Source organism: Salmo salar, chromosome 20 (genome assembly GCF_965601325.2).
Source record: "Salmo salar chromosome 20, fSalSal1, whole genome shotgun sequence".
NCBI lineage: Eukaryota > Metazoa > Chordata > Actinopteri > Salmoniformes > Salmonidae > Salmo > Salmo salar.
The window spans coordinates 6,709,409-6,723,298 of NC_138310.1; the positions used below are offsets into that span (position 1 = coordinate 6,709,409).

The following is a 13,890-nucleotide window of genomic DNA, read 5'->3' on the forward strand; positions in this document are numbered from 1 at the left end:
TTAAATATTTTTTTTGGGGGGGGTGCTATTTTGTGCAAATTGAGATGTCTAACAGTGTTTTTGAGTAATGTTGTAGTTGGAAATAGTAGTTGGTACCAGAGGACTGCAGCAGAGAACCCATTTCCCCAGACTGCAGCAGAGGAGAGGACTGAGAAGGCGTCAACCCTTCATCTCTGTAAGGCAAGGGGAGATTCTCAATTGGAAAAAGTCAATCCTCAACTCCTCCGTCTTCTCCTCCATGACCCGGAAACGATAAGTGGTCGAGTGCTCGAGGCGAGTATCAATTCGTTAGTAGATGAACAGAGGAGCCTGTTCACCACCTCTATTACCTGATGATCAAGATTATCCTTATGGCATCTAGCACGGAAGTTTAAAAAAAAATCCACCACAGCTTTTTTCTCTAAGGAAAAAAGCATGCACATATTTCAAAACGATACATTACTTAGCGTTTTAGCTACTTATTATTGTATCTATAAAATGTCTTGCACAACTAGCTAAATTTAGTTTTTATCGCTTTGCAAATTCATTTTGTGATTCCACTCCTGTAAACGTAATTTGCCTGGTGAGTGGGAATGGAGGGGTCTCATTTCATACAAGCACGTTTCCTCGCCTCAGCTCCTCTATTACCTTTTTCAAAACAGGAGAGGGGCGATATGAGTCGAGCAAAACCAATTGAGCTTCTCCCGAGGTCGCCCAAGTTACATCACTGTGTCCAAGAGCATTGTGAGATGTATCCAATCAATAGTACAGATTATAGTAATGGTAGCAAACTAAATGTAATACACCACTGGGAAAATGCAACACAGCAAAAAAGCCTATGCAATTATACACAATGTGCACAGTAGGCTAATCATATTCTATGAATATGCTCTTTCATGAGAGCCTATGTTTGGTTTCCTGACAGGGCAACGGGGTGATTGAATGGCGGCACACCTGCAATTATGGTAAGATACAGAACAGATGGCATTAAATAGCCTGTAATTTACTGTTCAACTGTTGTAGCTATGTTATTGCATTTTGATCAATACACAAGGTCAAATTCCATTTGACAAAGAAGTTGAATTTGTGTAAATGGCCATACTGTTACTTGCCAGCATCATCAGGCCAGCAATTGGTCCAGCGCATCACCTGCTTCATGAGGATGCTGCTCAGTCCTCAGGGAAGAAGGGGTGCACGCCACGCATGCTGGGCTGTGTAATACGGAAGCGAGAAGCAAAGCGATCACATTAGCGTCCCGGCAGCAGCATTCAGACTTCCGGTTTTTCGATTGTGGCTTCAAAATAAAAGTGTGGTACAACGCTATGATACGAAATCAATAATTCTGCAGCTTTGCATGGTGACTAATGTTAAAATTAGGTTACAAAATTATAACTACATTGGTGAAAAAACAAAAAATAAATACTACTTTACATAAGATAAATAATATAAGGGGGAGCACATTGAGAAATGGTTGGAGCTTCAATAAATTAATGTAAAGAACATCATATTCTAACACCCTACTGATCGAGCACTAGAGTCTATATATGGTGTTATTTCCTGGGGGACTGGTCTACATTTCAAACAGCACTTTCTACTCCACACATTCCATTGGTCCCAATGCAATACAGTGTAGTGTAGGCCTATAAATTACATATTGGCTTATAAAGAAAAGCTTTTATGACCTGATGCAAAAGTGTGGTTGGGAATACTCTGTAGGGTCTGTAGAATCTGTATATGGTGTTATTTCATGTGGGACTGAGGTCTTGCATTGGGACCAATGGAATGGGTGGAGTAGAAAGTGTTGTAGATAGTTAGACCTCAGTCCCCCATGAAATAACACAATATATAGATTCTACAGACCCTAGTGAGTAATCCAAACTCTACTTTTACTTCGACACCTAGAATAGTTTGCTCTATATAAGCCAATATGTATTTAAATTGGCAATCAGTATTAATACAATAACAAAGCTTCACCCCACCATTGTTTATGGAAAAAAACGGAGGTGTGTGCCTGGAGAAATTTAACCATTCTCAAATTCATATACAGCTATGGATGCATGGATTTGACTGTCAATGATATACAAATTATAGTGTTAACCATGTTTTAAAGCTACATTTACTTTGTTTATAAACATTTAGAGTAAAACAAGCTTATACGTTGGGGTTTGATGGGGTACAACCATTGAACTAAGCTCATGAGGAATTTATAAGTTATATTCTTCAAGAATCAATGGTTGCAGCAACTGCTTATTGCCTATTTTATTATACAGTGTATTGCATTGCGAGCATTTATTTTACCTTGAACGTGTTTTAAAACCCACATTTAATGCACATGTCATAAAATGAGTCATTGTTAATGTTTAGACAATTATGTTTTCATATCAATACCGGTTTTGACAATTTTCTACTATTACGTGGTGACTTTTATTTATTTTCAATCCAAAATTCACTGACCCGGAAGTACTAATTTAATGTAGCTGGTAGAGATTATACGTCATTGAGGTGCATTTGTGCGATCGATTATTAAATTAACCATGCTATGCAGCCACATGAAAATCTTACAGATATAGCAAAACTATCAATCATCAATCAATAGAGGTTTAAATATATTCAGACGAGCTTTGTCTGTCATTGGAAGGAGCAGCCTGGACATTGGAATTCAGCTGAAGGTAACACATTTCTGCTATCTTGACTAGCTAACTGCGGCTCTGTCTTGACTAGCTAACTGCGGCTTCTTTGCCGGGGCTCGCTCACACATGCATCTTTTCTTTTCAGCCAAAAACACAGCGAGATTTGAGTCGTCTGTAGTTTTCGTATTATGGCAGTATTTGGTCGTAATTACTCGCCCGGACCATGATTTTCCCGTCCCATAAATAACATTGAGATTATGTTTGGACATTGGCACTTACAGCGTTGACGTTTGACAGCTCGACCTGCTATCCTGCATTCAAATATGGAAGCTAGCGAATGTAAGGAGGTAAAATTTGTTTTACATTGGATATTCGGCTTTCTCTGGTCAATGGCTATTAAACCAAGCATGCCATGCCATGACTATGAAGATGGTATATTCTGAATCAATTTCGATGTTCTTTTTTTTTTTGGTGGGTGTCTTTCAATCTTCAGTAGCTGTTACGCAAAGCGTGCTATGACTAAAACAATTATATATTCAGAATCAGGGGAGGATGGACAAAAATTCGCTTTATATTTATTTACATTGCTTAGTTTTTCTTGTTGTTTTTGGTAAGATTTTCATGGTCATGGCATGATTTGTGTAAGAGCTATTGATGATTGGAACATTTAAAATAAGAGATTTCCATCCTCCCCTGATTCTCAAAATATAATTTTCATAGTTATGGCAAGCTTTGTCTAAGAGCTATTGATGAGCGAGAACCAAATATCCAATATATATATATTTTTACCTCTGTAGCTAATGTTAGCTAGCTGGCTAAATTCATAGCAAGGTGGCAATTTACTAGCTACCTCATAATGTTACTCCAGATAACATCTAGTAGGTTATCAAGATACCCACATTAACATTTTAATAGCAATGTACATAGCAGCTGTAGTTTGCTACATCATGTGCAACAACTGTCAGTGTTTTTCAACAGTGAATTAGCTAGCTAGGCTAGTAGTCATATTGCCCCATGACCTTTTTGGAAGGGATATTTGTGGCATGATTGATAAAATTACCTAGCTAGTGCATTGCATTCAACTTTAGACCTAGTTAGTCTTTTAAAGATAAAATGAGATGATGTGCCTATAGCCATGTTATAACTCCAAAGATGAGGCTTTTTACACATTTTGAATTATTTCTAAAGGCATTATAAAGAATACAAATTGGTTAAAAGCCATATTTTGAGTCATCATGGCTAATGTGCCTAGTGAGATGATGGTCCTGCATTCCATGAAGACAATAGCATTTTATAGTACAGTATCTGTTTGTTACGTGTTTTAATTTTTTTATTTAACGAGGCAAGTCAGTTAAGAGAATTCTTATTTACAATGACTGCCTATCCCGGCCAAACCTAGATGACGCTGGGCCAATTGTGCGCTGCCCTATGGGACTCCCAATCACAGCCAGATGTGATACAGCCTGGATTTGAACCAGGGACTGTAGTGACACCTCTTGCACTGAGGTGCAGTGCCTTAGACCGCTGCGCCACTCGGGAGCCCGAGTGTTGTCGGGAAACCCCTGTCACATTCGGGTTGTTCCATTTGATTTCAACAAAGATTTTCTATTATATTGACAAGATGGTCAAGGAACCGCTCTAACAATGGAAATGAATGTCCTCAATGATGGGAGGTGAGATCAGATGGGACTCTTCTAGCCAATGAAAGAGCAAAAATATTTTTTTTATGACAGTGGTTCCACACATTCCCATGACAAGGGAAAACTATTTGTATTTTATTCTGTTATATTCCATTATAATCTTACTATAAAATATGTGTGTTCCAATCAAAAGGGGTGCGGTCAAAAAGTGATTGAAATGAAATGGAACCACCCATCCTTTTGCACACCTTGGTTCTTCCATGAATTGAGAGCTGTGGAAAGAGTCTTCATGCCAAGACATTACATTACTTGCCTAGTACGACACTAGTGCACTATAAAGGGATAAGGGTGCCATTTGGGATGCTGTCTATGGCATGTTTGTTGGTTTCATTTTGGAAATTAGAAATACCTCTGTCCAAAAAGAGAAACCAGGTTGTTTTTCACCAGTACTGTCAAGTATGGGCATGACAGAGTATTAATTGCTTGTGTGATTTATTAACATTGTTTGCCAAGTAGCTTATTACAATAAAAGGTATTTGAGATGTCACTAATGTTAGGCTGATAATATCGATGGCCTCCTATTTCAGAGTCTTCTGTGTACGCAACCTTTCTAGTTACACGTAGCCTAACTTGTGTTGAAATTGACTAGGCTTATCGGACATTCATATTGAATCTACAACTCCAAGTGAAAATAGACCTAACTCTCTCTGGTTTGTCTCTGTGGGACTTTGCTCCATCCATGCAAATCAGTAACGCATTGGAGGTAGCCTGTCTCTGTATTTTTCATAGAACTTCTAAGTTTGATAATAACCCCCCGTGGGCCATTTCTAGCCAGAATATGCAAAACATTCTATTTGATAAGGCTATAGAAAAGTTAGTAATTGTTTTATTTATGAAGTATTGTGTAATTTTATAACCCTAACCCATGTCTAATGGCTTATTCCAATGAATGTATAGCCTACTCTTAATTCTAAGGTTTCCGGGAAAATGTTTCCTCAGTTTTAAATTGAAATGTGTGACTGAGGACAGTACTGTAGGCTGATATATAGGCTAGATTTGTTGCATTGAAATGACTACTTGGCCTATTTCTTCTATTTTGTCACTATAGACAATACCATGTCTATCTATCTTACAGAGAGTATAAATATTGTACACTATATTCACATACTTTTTTTTTGTAGATTACATTAAGCTTGTAGCCTAATAGTTTCAGTAGTTTGTCAAATGGTACTTTTGGAAATGCACACAAGGAAATGGCCAGTGCATCTTCAGACTGATGGTTGTGGTGTTTGTTGAGGTTGTGTGCTTTCATCCCTTGATGGGACCTTTTTTTAACCCTGATTTTTACCGTGCATCTCTCTGACTGTGTCATGTCTGTATTGCAGAGTGACTGCCCGCTGAACCTTGATGGGCGAATCAGGGTCGCGCCGCTCCACGCTCGTCTCCAGGCTGCCCATCTTCAGGCGGAGCGTAAGTAAGAGGCAGGAATCGTTGCCCTCCTCCCCATCCTCGGCCGGCGTGGGCAATGGCGTTCACACCTCGTCCCCCTCCAGCACCAACTCCAGCAACAGCAGCACGGGAAAGCGCCGCAGCCTGTTCCGCACGCCCTCCATCAGCTTCAGCAGCAAGAGGAACAGTGAGCCGCCACGCATCCAGACCCCTCCTCTGGACCCAGCCCAGGACACCAACAGCAGCCAGAACAACCCTCCGCTGGGCTTCCAAGATGGCGCTGTGCTTCCACGGGCCAAGACGCGCCACTCCTTTGGCTTTGGGGGCCACCGGCAGAAAAAGATCACCCGCTCGCAGACTGAAGACTTTGAGAAGGTGACCTCCACGGTCAATAGGAACGTGTTCATCAACTGCATCAGCTCAGGTACCAACGAGGGCGATGACTCAGGGTATCTGGATGACTTCAGTGGCGACAGCAAGCGCTCGTACAGGCAGAAGAAACCGCTGCTGCCCAAGTCCTTCTCTGCCCACCACCGCTTCTCCAAGAACTCTGAGCAGTGCAAGCCCCCGGTGGTGAGTGTAGTGCCCCCGACGTCAGGGGGTACCCCGGGTTCATGGCCGGGCGAGCTGCTGGGGGAGAGCTCCCTGCAGTCGCCCATTTTGTCTGAGGACCGCACCACAGCCCTCACCCCCTCCGAGTTTAATGTCCCCATCACAGAGGACTCTGTGTCCGAGGTGGACGTGCTGCCTGCCCCCAGCCTCGCCGCCACGCCAGACAACTTCAGCCATGTCATCTCTACCTCCCAGGTGTTCTTCACGCCTGCCCAAGCTGCCACAGACAAGCCCCTACTGCCAGACACCAGCACCGCCAACACCACAGAGTGTGAGACTGCAGTCCCTGTCACAGAACCAGAAACAGCTGCAACACCACCAATGCCACCGCAACAACAAACACAATCACAGGAAGAGAAGGAAGAAGGGGAAGAGGAGAAGGAGGATGTTATGATGGTGGAGGAGGTCAGACCAGCGCAGACAGATACTAGTGAGAGCGAGGCAGGCCCAGTGCGTAGTAAAGGCTACCATTCCAATCCAGAGCAGTCTGAGAGGAGGTCCAGGAACACAGTGCTCATCCAGGAACCAGGCAAGGGAGCGTGCTGCGGTAGACATGAACCCAGGTCATGCCACCTGAGGAAACCCCACACAGGTAAGAACTGAACAATGAATTGAATAACATGCGGAGTACTGATCGATCTCTCTGATTGACTCATTGATAATACAGAGGAGGCGCATTGCTCTTGTGAAAAGCTAATAGTAAATTACTGAGAAGTATACTGAACAAAAATATAAACGCAACATGTTTCAAGAGCTGAAATAAAAGATCCCAGAAATATTCCATATGCACAAAAAGCACAAATTTGTTCACGTCCCTCTTAGTGAGCGTTTCTAATCTGCAAAGACAATCCTTCCACCTGCCAGGTGTGGCATATCAAGAAGCTGATTAAACAGCATGATCATTACACAGGTGCACCTTGTGCTGGGGACAATAAAAGGCTACTCTAAAATGTGGAGTTTTGTCACACAACAATGCCACAGATGTTTTGAGGGAGCGTGCAGTTGGCATGCTGACTGCAGGAATGTACACCAGAGCTGTTGCCAGAGAATTGATTGTTCATTTTTCTACCATAAGCTGCTTCCAATGTCGTTTTAGAGAATTTGGCAGTATGTCAAACCGGCATCGCAACCACAGACCACGTATAGCCACGCCAGCCCAGGCCCTCAACATCCGGCTTCTTTACCTGCAGGATTGTCTGAGACCAGCCACTCGGGCAGCTGAGGAAACTGAGGAATATTTCTGATTTAATAAAGCCCCTTTGTAGGGGAAAAACTAATTCTGATTGGCTGGCACTGACTCCAAAGTGGGTGGGCCTATGCCCTCCGAGGCCCACCCATGGCTGCGCCCCTGCCCAGTCATGTGAAATCCATAGATTAGAGCCTAATGAATTTATTTCAATTGACTTATTTCCTTATATGAACTGTAACTCGGTAAAATCGTAAAAATTGTTGCATGTTGCGTTTTTATATTTTTGTTCAGTATATTTTGGCCAAAGTGTTTGCACAGAGTATTGCCTACGACCGTTTGAGACTGAATTTGTGTTTTCGATCACCTACAAATAGACATTTTCTGTTCAGTGGTTGAACTTTACACTGCTTTCACATTCAGAAGGCAGAGGTATGGTCTACAATGTAGGCTATACTTTATGTACTCTTTGGTTGGATGACGTTGAAAGTACCAAAGTCAAATCGACAAGACTGATTAGGGGGTTGAGCAGCACTATTTTAGGGCCACGTGCCTGTTCTCAGTACAGTGGGAACTATTTCCTCTTAAAGGTATATTTATTAACCAATGGACAGCAGTTTCCTAAGACATTGTAGACTGTAGTAACACCTGGATAACACCTCCTGTACAAATTCCTAGCCTTTGGATATGTCTTTGGCTATGTCTTTCTGACTCCACCGTTCACCTACCAAACTTGAAACAGTATGGCACTGCTTGTAACATCCTTGTGTCTGAATAGATTTCTTTAGACAACTGTTTGTGAACTGCATTGGTTAGTCTACTGGTTTTGGGCAGTGTTAGGCTATCCATAATGATTAACACATCACTGTTATTGTTTATTTCTGATGTAAGCCTATTTCTTGTCTGTCTGCTGCTTAGGTTACTTTGTATTGGTGATAACACGTAAGTAGTTATACTTGCACCTAAAAAGTGTGCTCCGTGATGATGTAGATCTGTAACCCAAATTCAATCAATTAGTAAAAGTAGCCTTATTCCCTCACTATATTGGAAAAATGCCTTTACATTAGTGTAAAGGTCACCTAAAAGAATTTCTTTCCATAAAATCACTGAAGCTGTTGTTGCAAAACACTGGATCGCTTCCAGCCCCAAGGCTTACGATAGCCAATTGATTGTTTGCTTGTTTTTAAGTTTTTCCCCCAACGTGTAGTCTGCAATTGTTTGTGTGTGTCGCATTCAACAGTCTGCCTACTTGTCTGTTCGCCACTTTTTTGCCTAGCTCCCTGTCTCCACGCCAGCAAAAATATTATCATGTGTCTTGTGCTCTGCCCTCCACAGTGTCCATGTGCAGCAGCAGCGCCAGCCCCTACCACGAGGTGATGCGCATGGAGCGCCGGCTACGTTCCTCCTCGGAGGGCGCCGGGGGGCCACGGGGGCTCCACCTCAACCTCAAAGAGCCCCATTGCACTGCCGAGGGGAGCGTGCTGCTGAAACAGAGGACCAACTCGTCGTCCTCCAAGCTTGGCAGCCTTGTACGTGTTTACACTACACTACATTTCAGTACAGCACAGTTACACTAGGATTACAGTAGAGGACAGTCCAGCAGGGGAGCTGGCAATGGTGCTCGCGGCTCCTCACTGTTGCTGCAGACTAAATAGCTTAGTCCATGGCCACATCCTTCTCTGGATTACACTCTCACACGGGGATAACAGCCCGCCCTAAATTAAACAGACTAATCATCTAACTATCTGTGCTGCAGATCAGTGCAACAGGACAGCAACTTGTCACTCAAGGGATTGCGCCTGACTCCTTCCTGTCTGGCCACTCCAATCCACATGCCTGCATAAACAGTAAACACCCATGCTTTTGCAGTGGAAGTACTCATTCTGCAGTGCAGAGGTTCCCAACCAGGTACTTCAGGGTGCCACCGGGCAGAGCAAAATTCAGTTGGTGGTACAGTAACCAAAAAAGCTTGGGAACCGCTGCTGTAGTGCACCACATTTTTCAGGCTTATACTAAGATCTATTTAATTTTCGAGGTGGCTCGACAACCCTCATCTTCCATACTCAGAAAGGAAAGCATGTGAAAAACGTGTGGCTAATATGTGGGGCTAAATCTGCGGTCGATAAAATCTAAGTGGCGGCTGACTCTGCAGTCTTGTTTTTTGCTCTGGCGGAGAGAATCGCGAAGTGTGGCTGTAGGAGTGTCGATTTAGTGTCTTTTTGCCAGCTCCTTTTTAACTTTGTGGGAATAACAGAAGGCAATCCAGTGCGACGAGTAGAGCTTCAGTGAGACGCTAAAGTGTTTTCTATTGTCTGTTGAGCAGGTTTGTGCTTTCATGAGTAGTCAAGCGTGATGCAGAGGTGGACTAAAGTATGTTTTCTGGACAAGTACAAGGCAATACTGGGAAGATAATCCCTCCCTTCTCTGTGTCATAGTTACAATACACTCAACAGCCAACAGGATATGCCTGCTCTGTCTTACACTTTGGGTACAAGATATACATAGAATCATTCTAAACTGGCAAAAGTGGCTAAACTGTTAAGTGAAATGTTATGTTCGGTACATGTATTCACTTCATAAGACATGCTTAGAGAACCGTGTGGATGTTGAAGGGACTAGTAAAAAGAAACATCATACTGTACATCAAGAGATTGTTAACCAACCCATTTTTCAAAATATGTGGGAATTGTAGTCTCCCCTGGCTTGTAGTAGACCGGTAAGGAAACATTTGAGTACTTATTTGATTTGAGTGACACGCTTTGACACTAATCTTTTGTGTGAATGGGTACAAACTAAGTCCATTATTATCTATATGAATAACCCCTCCTTAACTCTCACGAGGGGTGTATTATTCACTAGGATTCAAATGGGCCAAACGGGGAGGGACCTAGTTGAATTTGTCCTGTAGGAAACGCTTGTTTTATTACTGTGCACAATGTTTTGCTATGGTGTGCGCTAATTTGGACTGACCCTATTTAGTTGACTGGTCGATTGTTTGGTCGATAGGCTGTCGGTTGACAATATATTTATTTTTCAGTTGAGCAGTGTAAAATCTATTTTACATTATGGCACACGAGATACCTGTCAGATTCATGCCTGTCTGAGTAGACATTGCAAATGGCACACCAGTATCACCGGTAGTATATTTACCGTTAATTACCATCATTTCTAATCGACAATATTGATTTGGTTATGGTAATTTCTGTTAATGCATTCAATATATTACTCTTACCACCTTGTCTTTGTAGGAGTGGACACGTAGTTTGCAGAGCGCACAACCTAGGCTACACTTATGATAAAAAAAGTTGTGGTTTATTTCATTCCATTATCCAGTTGTCAATTTATTCATTGTCTTTTGTTTAGAGCGCTCCTGACAATCTAGAGTAAGGACGTGCACCAGATTACGCATAGAACTAGGCCTAGGCTACCTGTCCTGTGTGCAAATGTGGGCTTATAAATGTGCCCGTTTGGGGATCTGATACTATTTCTGATTTGTCTTAACTCACCATCACTGTGGAGCTTCTCAAAGTAATCTTTTCTTCACCACAAAAAGCAAGTTAACTAAGCCTGTTTTTACACCCATTGATAATGACAATAGTTCTTCAACATAGCCTATCGGAAAAGTCTTTAGAGCTCTCTCCCTTTCCATAACCACTCAGCATGAAAGGGGGGAAAAATGTCATGCTCTGATCAGGTGTAAACATCATAAAATATGCCTACCTGATTACTTGTTATCCCTTGTGCAAGTAGCTTACAGCTGTGTCTGTCCTGAGCTCACTGGCGTGGGAAACTAAGGGCCCGGAATATTTTATACAATGTCGCAAGTTTGCTAGCACGAGCATCTGGCCGGACCAAGTTAATAGTTGACACAATGCCTCTCGGTCAACCAATACACCCCTGGAGTTTGGACCTCTGCAACGGCACATTTTTCTCTATTGGTCCTCTTCAATTAACTCCACAGGCACAAAATGTATAATATCTACTGACCCAAAGTCTTTCTATGTGCAGAATAAGAGACACCTGCTTATTCTGAACGTTTTCCATGTTACTGAGGTTGGCATTAATGAAATAGATCCTTGTTTTAACGAGCCACAGTTTTTTTTTTTATCTCTATTAGCATAGAGTTACTCACTCAAACATTATTGCACTGTTAAAAAAGGTCAGAGCTTGCACAGTGAAGGAGTTTTAATACACATCTATTACTGGGGGATGACATTAACATGCTAATTTAGCTCCAAATGATGTATATAATAGATGCCATTTTACAACAATGGGTGAGGACTGACACCCTGTTCCAAAAACGATTACTCGAGGAACACCTTAGTTTACCATAAGGGCTATTTTACCTCTTCATAAGTGGAGGCTAATCATTTCCTTCGAAAGGTATTATACTTTATGCAGATGCTCTTAGCACTTGACTTGAGCTTGACATTTAGGGTCAGTTGCCCAGGCACAGATTAAACCTTTAATGGAGAATCTCTATTGAGAATGCTTCTTAGACCAATAATAGTCTTAAAGGGATACTGGCAATTAAGAATGGTGTGACAGTGGACAACATGAGCTTTGTTTGGACATAATGACACTGCCGGGTTCTGATTCACATTGATGTACCCAACTTTAAAGGGATACTATAGAGATTCTGGCAACCGTTTTTTCTACTTACCTTAAGTCAGATGTACTCGTGGATACCAATTGTATTTCTCTGTGTGCAGTATGGTGACGACACCACTGATAAGTAATTACAAGATGAGTAAAATAGGTTTCCAACTGACCAGCCGTGGTAACCATTTTTCTGTGTATCGCCACAAGATGGCGGTGTATCCCTTTGAAACATGACAAAAAGCGAAGGGGTTGTCATGTACATGATTCCTCAACCACTGCTTAGAAGTGGATGTCTTTGAAAATGTCATCAATGTTTACTGGGTCAATGGCTTCAAAATCTCAATGGATAAGATCATTGATTATGAGATTGGATTTTAATAACCTTTGCTTTGATGACCCGTTATGGATCTAGTATAGACATGAATGAACCCTTAATAAAATACATACAGTACCAGTCAAAGGTTTGGACACTACTACTCATTCAAAGGTTTTTCTTTATTTTTACTGTTATCTACATTGTAGAATAATAGTGAAGACATAAAAACTCTGAAATAACACATATGGAATCATGTAGTAACCAAAAAAGTGCTAAACAAATGTAAATATATTTGAGATTCTTCAAAGTAGCCACCCTTTGCCTTGATGACAGCTTTGTACACTCTTGGTATTATCTCAACCAGCTTCATGAGGAATGCTTTTCCAACAGTCTTGTTCCCATATATGCTGAGGACTTGTTGGCTGGTTTTCCTTCACTCTGCGGTCCAACTCATTCCAAACCATTTCAATTGGGTGAAGGCCAGGTCATCTGACGCAGCACTCCATCACTCTCCTTCTTGGTCAACTAGCCCTTACACAGCTTGGAGGTGTGTTTTGGGTCATTGTCCTGTTGAAAAACAAATTATAGTCCCAATAAGCGCAAACCAGATGGGATGGCGTATCGCTGTGGTAGCCATGCTGGTTAAATGTGCCTTGAATTCTAAATAAATCACTGTCACCAGCAAAGCACCATCACACCTCATCCTCCATGCTTCACTGTGGGAACCTCGCATGCGGATATAATCCGTTCACCTACTCTGCGTCTCACAAAGACACTGCGGTTGGAACCAAAAATCAGACCAAAGGACGGATTTCCACCGGTCTAATGCTCATGTTTCTTGGCCGAAGCAAATTTCTTCTTCTATTGGTGTCCTTTAGTAGGGTTTTCTATGCAGCAATTTGACCATGAAGGCCTGATTCACGCAGTGTCCTCTGAACAGTTAATGTTGTGATGTGTCTGTTACTTGAACTCTGAAGCATTTATTTGGGCTGCAATCTGAGGTGCAGTTAATTCTAATGAAGTTATCCTCTGCAGCAGGTAACTCTGGGTCTTCCTTTCCTGTGGCGGTCCTCATGAAAGCCAATTTCATCATGGCACTTGATGGTTTTGCGACTGCACTTGAAGAAACTTTCAAAGTTCTTGAAATGTTCTGAATTGACTGACCTATGTCTTTTTATTTGAGCTGTTCTTGCCATAATATGGACTTGGTCTTTTACCAAATAGGGCTATCTTCTGTATACCACCCCTACCTTGTCACAACACAACTGATTGGCTCAAACACATTAAGAAAGAATTAAATTCCACAAATTTACTTTTAACAAGACACACCTGTTAATTGAAATGCATTCCAGGTGACTACCTCATGAAGCTGGTTGAGAGAATGCCAAGAGTGTGCAAAGCTGTCATCAAGGCAAAGGGTGGCTACTTTGAAATATATTTTGATTTGTTAAACACTGTTTTGGTTACTACATGATT

The 13,890-nt window shown here is 41.9% G+C and overlaps 1 protein-coding gene across 4 annotated transcripts in view; it reads left to right on the top strand.

Moving 5' to 3' along the window:
• The first annotated feature begins 2,434 nt into the window (after positions 1-2,434).
• LOC106580172 (serine-rich coiled-coil domain-containing protein 1) overlaps positions 2,435-13,890 on the top strand; it is a 110,006-nt gene continuing 98,550 nt past the window's right edge. For 2 of the 4 annotated variants that reach the window (XM_082966180.1, XM_082966181.1), the window contains exons 1-3: positions 2,436-2,648; positions 5,635-6,902; positions 8,832-9,025. In XM_082966180.1, the coding sequence (XP_082822306.1) occupies positions 5,657-6,902; positions 8,832-9,025 (1,440 nt within the window). In that variant the 5' untranslated portion in view covers positions 2,436-2,648; positions 5,635-5,656. Of the gene's footprint in view, positions 2,649-2,682; positions 2,949-5,634; positions 6,903-8,831; positions 9,026-13,890 lie in introns of those variants that run through there. The other 2 variants (XM_014160935.3, XM_082966179.1) reach the window with 2 other exon arrangements.